Genomic DNA, 14,797 nt, shown 5'->3' on the forward strand with positions numbered 1-14,797 from the left:
TGGCGGCGCAATCATCTGGAACGATGGTGAGAAACCATACGAAGCGGCGGCGGCTAGGGTAGACGTCTGCCTGACTATATAGTGCGGGCCGGATAGGTCGTGGGAGTAAACCCCACGTCCGAGTCGTCACGATCCAAAAGAATCAGAAACAGTTCAGTAATTAACGCGTCCGTTAATTATTAATTAATGACTCATTAATTTTTCCATGTAGCAAAAATATAGACAACGTGCATAGCTCTGTCCTCGGCTCGGCTCAATCCCGCGACGCGGCGCGGCGCGTCGTGACGAGGCGAGGCGAGGCGTGGCGTGGCGAGCGAGGAGGAGGAGCGCGCGTGTAGGTCTCCTCTTCTCATGCTCATACAAGTGGTAGAAGAGCTCACCTTATAAAGAGGTGCAACTCTCTCTCAACTTCCGGGGTGGGACTAAACTTTAGCCTCACTCACTCCACTCACATGTGTGCATGAGTTGGGCTTTGGGCCAAAGGCCTACTGGCAAAATTCCAACAATCCCCCATAAAGTCTCATTGGCACATCTCATCATTTAGTTCCAAAACATTGTTTTATATATCGGTGCTTAGTGAAGACTGTGAAGTTGAACTTCCACTTAGAAATTTATGCTACACTAGATCACAACTTGAATAGTGGACTATGCCTTGAACTACAAGTTTTTTGTGAAACTAGTTTCACACAAATTCTTGACTGATACTAGGCTGCCGCAAGGCTTCCCCGCGGGTGGATCATATACGTCATACTCCAGGGCCTTTCATGAATTTATTAGAGAACACCCAATTCTCACAGACTGCGATGTTAACAGTCAAATTCATATAGGTGTGTTCCTCAGAAGATATTCTGTAGGACAACATCTCTGCTTACCCGAATAAGCCACTTGGAACACATTAACATAAGTATCAACCTGCCATGCAGATCAGGAGAGTATTGCATCTTCACGGAGTGGGATAATTAATATAGGGATACTCTCCTCCCAGCTGACCAACAGCTTGTCTCCCACTTCTACTTCACGGGATCTCCGATCACATAGAGTGGTTTACCACTATGGACAACTCATGCGGTGGGTCTCAAACCCATCTCCATCGATGCATCTATCACATTACGTGATAGACCCTTTGTGAAGGGATCTGCCAAATTTTTCGACGTTTGGATATAATCCAACGTAATAACTCCGGAGTTCCTCAATTTTCTGACAGATTTTAGTCTCCTCTTCACATGCCTTGAGGACTTCATATTGTCCTTAGAACTGTTTATCTTGACGATCACAATTTGATTATCACAGTTCATCAGGATAGGGGGTATTGGTTTTTCAACCATAGGTAAGTCCATCAAGAGTTCACGAAGCCACTCTGCTTCAACAGTGGCAGTGTCTAATGCTGTGAGTTCTGCTTCCATAGTTGACCTCGTTAAGATGGTCTGCTTGCAAGACTTTCAGGAAACAGCGCCACCACCAAGTGTAAAAACATAACCACTTGTGGCCTTAATCTCATCAGCATCAGATATCCAGTTTGAGTCACTATAACCCTCCAGTACCCTTGGATACCCGGTGTAGTGAATCCCATAGCTCGCGGTGCCTTTTAAATAGCGCACAACTCTCTCAAGCGCATGCCAATGATCATCTCCCAGTTTTGACACAAACCAACTCAGCTTGCTCACAGCAAAAGAGATGTCAGGCCTCGTGGCACTCGCCAAATACATAAGCGAGCCAATAATCTGAGAATACCTCAGCTGATCTCTAGCAATCCGTCGATTCTTTCGAAGCAACACACTAGCATCATATGGAGTTGGAGAAGGCGTGCAGTCGCTATACCCAAAACGACTCAAGACCTTTTCCACATAATGAGACTGAAGCAGTGTGATCCCACCATTCTCATCTCTCAACAGCTTGATGTTTAAGATAACATCAGCTACTCCTAGATCCTTCATCTCAAAACAGCGAGATAAGAAATACTTAACCTCCTTGATTAAATCAAGTTTGGTTCCAAAGATCAATATGTCGTCGACATACAGACAAAGAATAACTCCTTCGCCCCCACCATGGCGATAGTATACGCACTTGTCACCATCGTTTACTACAAAGCCGACAGCAGTTAATGTTCTTTCGAACTTCTCATGCCACTCCTTAGGAGCTTGTTTAAGGCCATATAAAGACTTTAATAACTTGCACACCTTTCCTTCTTGACCAGATACTACAAAACCATCTGGCTGATCCATGTAAATTTCCTCCTTCAACTCTCCATTGAGGAAAGCCATCTTAACGTCCATTTGATGAACGAGAAGACCATGTGAGGCAGCCAGTGATAGTAGCACCCGAATTGTGGTCAGTCTAGCCACGGGTGAGTAAGTATCAAAGAAGTCTTCACCTTCTTTCTGGGTATAACCCTTGGCCACAAGCCGTGCCTTGTACTTTTCAATCGTACCATCAGGTCTAAGCTTCTTCTTGAACACCCACTTACATCCTACAGGTTTGCACCCATAAGGACGGTCAGTGATCTCCCAGGTACAGTTAGCTAAGATGGAATCCATCTCGCTACGTACAGCTTCCTTCCAGTAGTCAGCATCAGGAGATGCATAGGCTTTTGAAATAGTCCTGGGTGTGTCATCCACGAGGTACACAATGAAATCATCACCAAAAGACTTTGCAGTCCTCTGTCTCTTACTCCTCATAGGAGTTCCATTGTTACCCTCAACAAGATTCTCAACATGTTCCATCGCAATGGTGGGTTCAGGAATTACAGTGAATTCCTCACTAGATGGAGTAGGTATCTCCTGATTCGATGAACTCGACATATCCTTCATAGGAAATATGTCCTCAAAGAAAGTTGCATCATTTGATTCCATAATCGTACCAACATGCATGTCGGATACCTCAGATTTTATTATCAAAAATCTATAGTCGATGCTATGAAAAGCATAGCCTAGAAGAACACAATCCATGGTTTTTGGTCCAAGCTTGCGCTTCTTTGGAATTAGTATATTGACTTTCGCCAAACAACCCCAAGTACGTAGGTAAGAGAGTTTCAACCTTTTCCTTTCCCATTCCTCAAATGAAGTCATGGTCTTATGCTTTGTGGGAAATCGGTTTAGGACATGACACGCAGTCATTAACGCCTCCCCCCACCATTCCTTGGATAGACCTAAAGTGTCTAACATGGTGTTAACCATATCAGTTAGAGTTCGGTTCTTTCTTTCGGCTACCCCATTTGACTGGGGTGAGTAGGGAGGTGTCCTCTCATGGATTATACCATGTTCTGCACAAAACAGATCAAATTCATTGGAAAAATACTCTCCACCACGATCGGACCTAAGCCGTTTAATTTTTCGATCAAGTTGGTTATCTGCCTCAGCTTTATAGTTTTTAAAGAAAGTCAAAGCCTCATCTTTTGATTTCAGAAGATACACATAACAATATCTAGTGGAGTCATCAATCAACGTCATGAAGTATCTCTTTCCACCTTTTGTCAACACGCCATTCATCTCACAAAGATCAGAATGTATAAGCTGTAGTGGCGCCAAGTCTCTTGCCTCTGCAGTCTTATGGGACTTGCGAGGTTGCTTAGCTTGCACACATACTTGGCACTTGGAGCCTTTGACAATAGAGATTTTCGGAATTAAATTCATATTGGCTAACCGCGTCATGCAACCAAAGTTAATATGACAGAGTCGTGAATGCCAAATATCAGACTCATTATTGTGGCAAACATTATTAATAACTTTAATGCAAATATCTGACAAAGATAGGCGGAACAAGCCTCCGCACTCATAGCCTTTTCCAACAAATTGTCCACACTTAGAAATTACAACTTTATTGGATTCGAAAACCAACTTAAAACCATATCGACATAAACGGGAACCGCTAATGAGATTTTTATTGATGGACGGCACATGATGAACGTTCTTCAGACGCACAGTCTTCCCCGAATAAACTTCAGATCGACCGTACCAACACCTCGAACGATGGCATGTGACCCGTTCCCCATCAGCACAGGTGAAGTCCCTGTTGCCTGGTAAGAAGAAAACATGGAGGTGTCAGCACAAACATGTACATTGGCACCGGTGTCAATTAACCAATCAGGGGATTGAAATACTGAAAGGATGGTAGGAAAAATACCGTACCCTGATTCCTTCATATCAGTATCACCGATGACAACATTAGCGGACTTGCCGCTCTTCTCATGTTCGCGCTCCTCAAAGCGGTTAGGACACTTCGAAGCCCAGTGATTAGGATCATCGCAGACATGGCAAAGTCCCTTTCCCTTCTTATGAGAATTCTTCTTGAAGTTGGTAGAATGTGATGGCTTGTTCTTTGTATCAAACTTGCCTTTGCCCTGAGTTTTCTTCTTATTGTTTTTGAACTTGTTGGGCTGGGAGTTCTTCTTCTGTACCATATGGGCACTAGAACCTCCCTCAGCAACTCAAGCACGTGTGTCCTTTGCTCTCGCCTTCTCTTCAACATCAAGAGTACCAATGAGATCCGCAATGGAAAACTCCTGTCTCTTGTGTTTCAGGGAAGTAGCAAAATTGTTCCACGAAGGTGGAAGCTTGGCAATGATGCCTCCGGCAACAAATTTGTCCGGCAACACACACTTGAAGTACTCAAGTTCTTTTGCGAGCGACTGTATCTCATGAGCCTGCTGTACAACAGGGCGCTCATCAGTCATCTTGTAGTCATAGAATTGCTTCATGACGTACAACTCGCTGCCGGTGTCCGAGGCACCAAACTTGGCCTCGAGCGCAGCCCACATGTCCTTGCCGTTGTCAAACGACATATACGAATCCACAATGGAGTCATCAAGAACACTCAGAAGAGCGCCTTTAAAGAGGGTATCGATCTTCTCAAAAGCTTTCAGCTGTGCTGGATTAAGATCGCCCTCAGGCTTGCCCTTGATGGCATCATAGCAGCCCATGGTCTGAAACCAGTAGACTGCTCTCGTGCGCCACCTCAGTAATTAACGCGTTCGTTAATTATTAATTAATGACTCATTAATTTTCCCATGCAGCAAAAATATAGACAACGTGCATAGCTCTGTCCTCGGCTCGATCCCGCAACTCGCGGCGCGTCATGACGAGGCGAGGCGAGGCGAGGCGAGGCGAGGCGAGGCGAGGCGAGGCGTGGCGTGGCGTGGCGTGGCGAGCGAGGAGGAGGAGCGCGTGTAGGTCTCCTCTTCTCATGCTCATACAAGTGGTAGAAGAGCTCACCTTATAAAGAGGTGCAACTCTCTCTCAACTTCCGGGGTGGGATTAAACTTTAGCCTCACTCACTCCACTCACATGTGTGCATGAATGGGCCAAGAGAATTTCAGAATTTTAGTTGGGCTTTGGGCCAAAGGCCTACTAGCAAAATTCCAACAGCACGCACACACCACGTCAAGCTACTCGATGAGGTGCTACCCCATGAACAGCACGGCCAGGGGAGCACCGATGTGCGGCCACCATTTCATCATCTTCTCTCCTCCACTCATGATGAGACCGCAGAGGCGCAGACTCCTCGGCATGGGGCGTACTACTGGCGCGCGGCCTGGGTCCTGGCGTGGACTGCAGCCGTGCACGACGGCGCACAACGCGTACGGCAACGCGGCACAGACACGTCTGATTTCAGGAGAGAGAGAGAGAGAGGCACTGGGAATAGTGGATGGATTGACACGTGGGGTCAGGATGTAAGTGAGACTAGATTCTGATCCTGGGTGGGATGCAATGTTTCCCGATGGTTCAGGGTCGGGATCAGACCGGGATCATAAGTACAAGGTACAAACTTGGATTTTGAGGTGAGGGTTTATTTTAGACGAGTACTTTTCTTCTTTTATGTACCATGTACTGGTTCAGGTTGATTTATGCATTGCGGGTTAAATATCCAAAACTATAGGGGCTGTTTTGTAAAAAGGCATAAAGAACAACCATAAGCAATGTGTGGTTTATTATTAGGGAGAGATGACTGCGGTAGCACGACGGCAAAGGACACTGAGGACATCGGTGACAGGGAAGGCGAGGGTGACGAGATTGGTAACTCCCACTCGGTTGTGGGCGGATAAGACAACTTCTAATCTAATCAACAAAAACAGATGGTAGCCCATCGGAGTGGGGCCAAAAACATTTAAGATAGGGCACTTGTGCAAAATTCTCTCAAAAGGTCGAATATATGAGACTTATATGAGGAAAAAGTCACTAAACAAACATGTAGAAACTTGAGAATTGTTCACGTAAAAAAATCCATCAAGATTCATAAGTTATAAACTTTGTGCAACAAACCCTGCATAAGAACTTTCTTTTTTGCAGGAATAATTAACTAGACGGGCTTATACTTATGATGATACAAAAAAAATTGTTGCATGATCATTCACTTAATTTTTGTCAATACAGTTGCTGGTTCAGAACAGAGATGGTTGAACTAACTGCAAGGACCTTGAACCTTTTAGTTCACATAGTGGAGTGGAGACCCTACAAGTGACTGACATCACTGGGTCTATAAGTGGACATATGAGATGCCACTTATAATCATACTCAAACCAAATCAACAGCTTGTGAGAGGCTTGCTATTTATCAAGGTATCCTATATTTCAGAAAATTACTACTTTATGTTTTTTTTTTCTCTCAAGGGCATGGCAAATTGAAGTGCTTTGGGGAGGCATTCTCTGTACTGGAAAGGGTGTCACGTGAATGCCAAGGCGCGCCAGCCATTACCGCTTCAATTTCCCTGATCTCTCGGGGGCAGTTAGTCAGGTTCTTGCATCCTTGTGCCGTCACATACTGCAATGATATACTGCATTATTAGTGTGGAAATGAACAACAAATGGTAAAGGTAAATGCAATATGGATGCTACAGAAGCGAATGTTGAGCTTGGCTCCTATAACTTGTACTACTTGAGAAAGAGAAAATCTGCATTAGATTAGAAGTTTTTGGTACTCAACAAAATATGCTTATCAAGCTCCATGAGGTTCACTAAGAACAAAAACGAAGATGTAAAGTTGATGGAAACTTGCAATAGCCAGGGTAACCCTGGCTCATGATCAACTTCCAAGAAAAACCGGCCAACTTACAATTTGAAGAGTTCTGCAAATTTCGGAATATATGGGTATATGGTAATGGTACTAGCCACAATGTCCCATATAGTTACGTAGATGTATTAGGATCAAGTAATACATGCTATGTGGCTCTAAGCAAATTCTTAAGTTCCTATTCACACTAATCGTTACAGTGAGTACGGTTGTGGACATGAAGCTATTACTCATTGTAAAACTAATCCCTCTGTTTCCCTAAAAGTTGTTATTTTGGGCATATGGGAAGTCAAACTTTCAAAAAAATTGCTACCAGTCTATTGAAGAATACATTGACACGATATCTACAATTCACACGTAAATTTGTATCAAAATGTACTTCCGATGTTCCAAACTGGATACTTTTTTGTGGTTTTTAGCATCAAATTACAATAGAACATAGTGGTCAAAGTTATTTTAGAGATTGTGTTGAGAAAAACAACTACTCCCTCCGTCCCATAATATAAGAACGTTTTTGGCACTACATGGGACAGAGGTAGTATCATGGAACCTGAGGAAGTAGTTAACGCCATGCCCAAAGAGCCTCACTGCCTTGGTTTTCTAATGGGGAGCACTCAACAGAACTCCCCTTTCTATACCAAAAGAAAGTCCAGGACAAAGATTATTCAAGATTCACACTTCCCCTGACTGATGTTCGACTCCCAAGGTCTATCAATGCATATTTCATCCATCTTGTGTTTCTCACAGCCTACGTCTTTCGATAGTTAATATTAACATAACTAATTTTTTCGACAAAGGGTAATATATCAATATCAAGATCACCAATTACACCCTGCCTCTGCAACGACACAATATCAAGACCAAGTCGAGACTTCGAGAATACACACAGCTAAAAAAGATTAAAAATAATAAGGAAAACAAAGAGAGGCGATTCTGCCAAACAACTTGAAACAGATATAATATAATGTATTTGATTTATTTTCTACGTACTATAAGTTAGCCATTATAAGTAGGAGTGCACCAACAGTAAAGAAATCATTATGGTGTAATGCATTTCTTGGGTTGTATTGTCATGTATCAGAAAAGCGCAACCAACACATACCATATTACTTTCAACCCGAACACCACCAGAGCTTTTGTAAATTTCTATCTTCTCCCAGTTGAAAAACTTTGAGGAAATTGGGTCATCCCTGGCATGCCTCAGTAAAGTGTCGATGAAATAACAGCCGGGCTCGACCGTAATAACCTGCAATACATACCACAGGAGCTCAAATGTTTTGTTATAAGACAAGTAGAAAGACTACAAGCGGAAAGGTTCTCAGGGCGTTTATGCACAATGTTTTCAAAAAGTAGTTTGCCTATTAATAATCGACAAGGACAGAAAAGGGAATACTTTCCAAAGTGAGAATTCCATAGACAGGGAAACACACAAAACTAAGCACCAACAATTTACCTATACATCATGATGTAGTCTGTGGAAAAGATAATATATTAACACAAGAGTTCATGAATTACCGAGTAACATGGCATCCCAGTAACTTCTCAAACAAGTGTGCATAAAATGAAAGAGCACTGCGTGCTACTAAATTTGAATAAATTTATCATAAAAGGTAATTACTTACCATGCCTTCTTTAAGTTCTCTGATGGTCCGCAAGGATCTCAATCCTGGCTCCTTTGGCCTCTCTAAGCCCTAAGGTCGAGAAACAAGCATTAGTCTAAGTTGAAAGGAGGTAAGTATATGAAATGATTAAAATGAATGCATGATAAAGTCGGAATCTAACCTCGGGGTAGCCTCCGGGATCATGGGTGTCAATTCCAAGTAAATGCCCAAGACCATGAGGCATGAAAACAGCACCCAACCTTCGGTTCATCATTGCAGCAATATCACTGAAATAAATGATTATGGGAAACAGATAAATCAACAACAAGCTTGACATATTATCATATATAAGTTCAATAAGGACAAATAATTAGATCCCACACGCACCCATGAATAATATTTTCTTTCTTTAGGGACTCGAGTATTGTCTGCTCTGCCAGCCTGCAAAAAAGTTCAAATGATGCTTAAACAATTAAAGACAATGATAGACAATCAGAGGGAGACACAAGTGTGATTTGGTTATAGTTAAACAGATTGACACATTAGGCTAAAAGAGCTGAAAAATTACTTCCAAGTATTTCTCTCGAACCCAATTTGACCACTCAGATACAATAATAAATAATCTTTAGACCAAGCACACTTAATGATTGTATGCAGATTGTAAATTGTACTACATTAAAGCACAATCATTTCTCATAAACCACATTTGACAACAGAAAAAAAACATCAGGGATGATTAAAAATTGCATGGTTCTATAAGTGAGGACAGATAATTCTTACTTGTGCATATCGATCCATTTTACTCCAGGCTGCATATGTGATATCACATCATTATGAGCCTTAAGGACAGCCTGTAAAACACAGTCAGTCTTGTATCAATAAAGAATTAAAAAAGCTAAATGGATATGTTAACCACCAGGTACTTACATTGTATATCACTGTCTGGTTTCTGTTGAATTTTCCATTTATCTAAAAAGACATAAACTCATTCAGATATAGCATTACAAGACAAACACTATATTAAGATGTGATAAACAGAAGACTGCGACAGTTTATATCGAGGTTATTAGTTCCAGTCCAGATGCAATAATTACATCAGCTATGACTCGATGTCAGTCCTTGTTGAATAAAAAATAATCCTAACATATCATTGGACTGAACTGAAAAATAAAGAACCCGAGGGTACGGTGTAAATAACACTTTTAACAATAAATTACAAAAGCTGATATTGATATTGGAAAAGAGTATCAAAATAGCGGTATGAATATTCCAAACGACTTACAGGGTATGAACATGTGATGTCAGAACCATAGAAATTGTATTCAGCTCCCATGTCCATTAGAGCCATGTCTCCATCATTCAACGTCTGAAAATGTAGTAGATAAGTAAGTATGAGAAAAGGGGAAACTGCGTACTCCTCCCCTAAATAAGGTAAACATGTTATAGAGCATAGGCTTCAGGACACCGAGTGCGGATTTTTGGAGGCCGAGCTCCAGTGAGCTCGGTATTTTGAAAAAAAATCAAAAAGCGTATTTAAAAGTTCCAAAAAAATCTAAAAAAAATATCATGAAAACTTATATGTATTCCGCAAGAACGTGTTAAATTTTGTCGAAAAATGTTGTGATTTGTAGGCTGTACAAAAATAACAAATTTCTGGCCCAATAACAAAAATAAAAGGCCCATTAAAAAATATGTATTTGTCTTTTTCCTGTAGGCCACATGTAAACGTATAATACTGTGAAATTTTGCATATACATAGTATACATGTGCATGTGTGTTCAAAAAATAAATTTGGAATTTTTCGTGCTCAAACGAGCTCACTGGAGCTCGGCCTCCGATGGCATTTTCCGTCAGGACACCCCCTTATCTAACCACTCATTTTTGGATCGCGATTCGTGCAAGTACTTTTGTCTTTTTTGTTTCTCCCATATGGAACAACATGTGAACTTCAAACTTGGCAGCTCAACAAAACATTCATACTAGAATGTGGCAAAAAAGCTTTCGGAATTTTTCGTGCATCACAAATATTAAAAAGTACATTTTAATAAAAAAAATCTCATTTCGTATATTTATGTATGACCAAAAAATCTGAAAGTTTTTTCCCACATTCTAGCTAGAATGTTTTGGTGTCTTTCAAAGTTTGAGGTTCATATGTTGTTTTATTTTGAAGAAACATAAAAGAGAAATTTTGGTGTCATAAGTTGGGTTGTCTAGCACAGATATTAAAGCATGTAAACCTGTTGTAGAGCATAGGCTTCAGGACACCCCCTTATCTAGCCACTCATTTTTTCCACGTCCCCCTAAATAAATCATGAACACCCAATAATACTTCAAGACCCTCCATAGCTATTCCTTCATTCGATTTCTATCCTATGGTTCATATGTTTGGTATTATAGTTTTCCCTTTATTACTTGATTAATTGGTCCAACAAAACATTAAAGATAGTTAAATTATGGTCCTTCACCAATCCAATTGTACAAGTTTCATTCAAAATTGTTCAAAATTGTCTAACTCTCACTGTGAACATTATCACCTAATGCTGACACACATATGCTTCAAGTGGAGATTATTTTCTTCGGACACGCTAATGATGGTAGCAGACATGATACAACATTTAGTTCATGAATCTCATAGGCTATTTGTTTAATTAAATGAGATACCAACCAACCTATGATCATCTCATCACTGTTTGCATTTCTCCAATATGCATGAATTATGAACATTGCTCAAACTTACAAATTTCAAGATCTCATGGTACTTAACAACTATATACTTTACAAATTTTTTCTTAAAAAAATCAGTTAACAAAGAAAAAGGTACGTGAACCCTACTGTCTGAAACTAAAATAAAGCTAGCATACCCTTTTCCAAATAGCTAGTATTATGAGAACTAATCATTCTCCTAAGATTTTTGAGCTATGGAAAACATAATCTAAATTTGGTCGCCAGTGCGATTTATAAGATCGAGCAAGCAAAATAACACCAAAAGTAAGCTATTGGACATAAGCATCATACTTCCTCCATTCCCTTATACATGGCCACAAACTCATATTACAGGTACCAAGATAAAATTTAATGATTGCTTTGTAAGTCAACTTTTCTTCTTATTAACCGGAATCATTAATACGCCATAAGCATGCAACGAATGAATGGAAAGGAAATAGCTAAGTGTCATTATGACTACATGCATGTAATTATTAAAAAGTTGCTAGTAGGAGGAAACATCATTATTTTTTGCCTCGGTTACTGTTGGTGGCCTTGTATTGATGCAAAATGTATTTTTGATAGTGGCCTTGTATAAGGGAATGGAGGGAGTAGAAAAGTGTACCCGGTCATTTGGAGCTCCGGCATGTCCATAATGAAGAATGGAACTGTAAGATAAGCACTAGAGTTATATAGCAAACAAGATATTCCAACTTGAACAAACTCATATACAATAGGCATGGGCCTATCATTTTGAATTAACTAAGAAAACATTCCTACATAACTTTCCATAGCTATTCACCTATTCAATAAACAAATAGGCAGTGTTGTGAATATAAATAAGTGAACTTGAAAAGAGAGATCTGCTGAAATTATTTAAAGTGAGTAGTTTATTCCGACACTAAAACTCCATACTAAGATGTTTTCTCATACCACTAGAAGTTCATGGTGTTAGAGAATTTAAAGAAAATTTTCTCCAAGCTTCATCTAGAAACAATGCATAAAACTACGTATACAATTGGCATTGGGATGGTGATTTGATATTGCGATATGCACATTAGCACAAGTGACAACTTCTACATATATGTTGCACGAAAATGATTAGTAAAACAATTAGTGACAATTTCTACATATTTGTAACTACTTATTACTTGCGTCACATTTGACATTAATATGTAAAGTAAACTCGCCTGTTCTCTCCAGTAGCACATATACATGTGTAGGAGCAATGTCGACAGCCTCTGTACCTAGATGCACCAACAAAGATGCTTTCTAACTGATACTCCTTCATGCCTGGTTTTATCTGCCTCATAACCTTGTAAAATGCCAAGTTAACAATCAGAAGTGTTTAATTTAACTCTAAAAAATATTAAGTATGTGAGTTGGAAGTAGTAACACCTAAATGATAGATATACATAGTGAATATTTCTGCGAATAGGATGTCTATAAAATAATACCACCAGTGAAGGTGGAAAAATTATTAGCATTGATAACTCTTTATACCTCAATGTGTGCTTCTGAGCTGACATCATTAGCATATTGAATGAGGGCAAGCTCCATGTCAGATTTTATAACACGACATTCAGTTAAGAGAGGATGAAGCGTGCTTAAATCAGTGTCAAATTTCTCTATCCCCTGACATGGACAAAGAAAATGCATGGTAAGTTAGTAACCCAAATACGTACATAACAAAAAAGACAAAAGGTGTGGAAGAAATTTACTTCCTTATACTTCGGTATGTATACCATATCACAAAATAGTATGGATTTTTACTTCAAGATGTAGTTGAGGTCAAAAAGAACATATAGTAATGCAATAGGAGTATTTATTAATGTGAGAGATTGCGCTTTCCAGTGACAATGCCTGACAACACTATAAAACTAAGCATTGAGATTCAAAAGAACATGGTAATGCAATATTAAAACGAATGATTGCGCTTTATAGTCATGGTGTTTGGCAAAACTACAAATTAAGCATGTATTTCGTTTCATGCAAGTGTGGCTAATTATATATCACATACCTCAAAACTAGCAGGCTTTGAGTAATTTCCGCTGTCAGTATTCTTGCCATATAAGAGAAAGAGAAGGGGCGTCTCTCCATGCTCACTAAATTGACTTTGGAGAACCTGTGCAAGCTCATCAACATAGAACACAAAATCGACCTTGTACCTATCCTGTACATATTGAATGAAATATTATTTAAAACGGAGTGTAACGGCACATGCACAGTTTGGTCTCTAGAATATTAAGTACCTTGAAGTAAGGTAATGTGTTTACACCCATCCAAACAGCGTGGCCAGGTGACAACCTTGGAGCAAATAAAATTGATTGTCCAGAGGCAATGTCCTATATGAACAATAAAAGGGCAAGTTAGAATCATGGCATGAGATAAGCATGCATGAATTCACCTCATAAAGGATGACTTGTGGTAACACTAGAAGTTATAGAAGAGTGTTGGGCTATCCCTCAACACGGAGGTTCAGCCCAAGAAAATTAATCGCATATATTACAGATATCCTTCTTATTTGGTTGAAGTTATCCGCAAAATTCATTACAAGTGTGTTATGCATATTTGCACGGATTGGTACATTGATTTCCAATGAGAATCCCTTCAAGAAATTGCTAGATGATTCTAATCTATATAAGCAGTAATTAAGCACATACGGCATGCGTTACATGCCGTGGAAGTGGAAGGCAAACAAAATTGGTACATGGACGCGGGATGTGCCATGAGAGAGAAGAGAACTTACGACTGCACCATAGAACCCCGGCTCTTGCACTCCGAACAGATAAGCGAAGTAGCTCTCCTGCCTGGAGACATTTAACAATACCAATTATGTATTAATTCAATCTGCTATGCATTCGGGAAACGGCAAAAGGGAGGTGGGGACAGGCGCGTTCACCTGAAGAGCTCGACGTAGTCGCTGCAGTAACGAGTCTGCTCCTCGCCGCCCTTCAGAGTTGAGAAGGGTAGACGTACCAGATTAAGGGAGGAACATCAATAGGGATACGATAGGGAGAGATCGACGGAACAAGCGTAGAAACGAACCTTGAGAAAGGCGACGCCACGGAGAGGGCGGGCGGAGGCGGAGAGGTGGGCGCTGAGCGCGGCGACGAGGCGCTCGCGGTTGCCGGCGTGCAGCTCCATGGACACCCCGGGTGGAGTAAGGGAGGACTTGCTCATCTTGCACGCCAGGCGCCTGCACGTCCTACAGGTTTTATGTCGGCGATCGAGATGGCTCCCAGCCCTAGTGGAACGGAACCCCGGCGCGTGTGCAACTTGGATCTATGGGTGGGAGGAACCGTGGAACAAGACGCGGCGCCCGGCCCGAATATATAGATGAGGAGAGGAAATCTTCGGCATAGTCGAAAGGAAAACGGAAACAAATTAATCCTTAGAGATACTATAAGCTGGGTGTGTCTAGGGCATATCTAGATGTGCTTTAATTATTACACATCTAAGTGAGTGAATCAAGTATAAAGAGGAAAAGAA

The 14,797-nt window shown here is 40.7% G+C and overlaps 1 protein-coding gene across 1 annotated transcript; it reads right to left on the reverse strand.

The window, feature by feature from the left end:
* Positions 1 to 6,596: 6,596 nt before the first annotated feature.
* LOC125507039 (xaa-Pro dipeptidase-like) lies at positions 6,597 to 14,566 on the reverse strand. Its single transcript, XM_048671736.1, has 16 exons — positions 14,354 to 14,566; positions 14,208 to 14,257; positions 14,055 to 14,115; positions 13,558 to 13,650; positions 13,326 to 13,478; positions 12,809 to 12,940; positions 12,496 to 12,620; positions 11,931 to 11,973; positions 9,885 to 9,968; positions 9,530 to 9,571; positions 9,383 to 9,453; positions 8,990 to 9,043; positions 8,784 to 8,889; positions 8,624 to 8,692; positions 8,104 to 8,247; positions 6,597 to 6,752 (listed from the first exon to the last, which is right to left on the reverse strand). Exons 1-16 carry the CDS (start codon positions 14,486 to 14,488, stop codon positions 6,597 to 6,599), a joined length of 1,518 nt encoding a protein of 505 aa, XP_048527693.1. The 5' UTR covers positions 14,489 to 14,566.
* Between the last annotated feature and the right edge of the window lie 231 nt (positions 14,567 to 14,797).

The sequence above is a fragment of the Triticum urartu genome, chromosome 5 (assembly GCF_003073215.2).
Source record: "Triticum urartu cultivar G1812 chromosome 5, Tu2.1, whole genome shotgun sequence".
Classification (NCBI taxonomy): domain Eukaryota; kingdom Viridiplantae; phylum Streptophyta; class Magnoliopsida; order Poales; family Poaceae; genus Triticum; species Triticum urartu.

Excerpts from the sequence above, each read along its gene's own strand:
- LOC125507039 (XM_048671736.1), bottom strand. The coding sequence starts at position 14,488 with ATGAGCAAGTCCTCCCTTACTCCACCCGGGGTGTCCATGGAGCTGCAC. Across the intron at positions 13,479-13,557 it reads ACACATTACCTTACTTCAAG|GATAGGTACAAGGTCGATTT; the intron begins GTACTTAATATT and ends CAATATGTACAG. Across the intron at positions 9,572-9,884 it reads ACATCACATGTTCATACCCT|ATAAATGGAAAATTCAACAG; the intron begins GTAAGTCGTTTG and ends ATGTCTTTTTAG.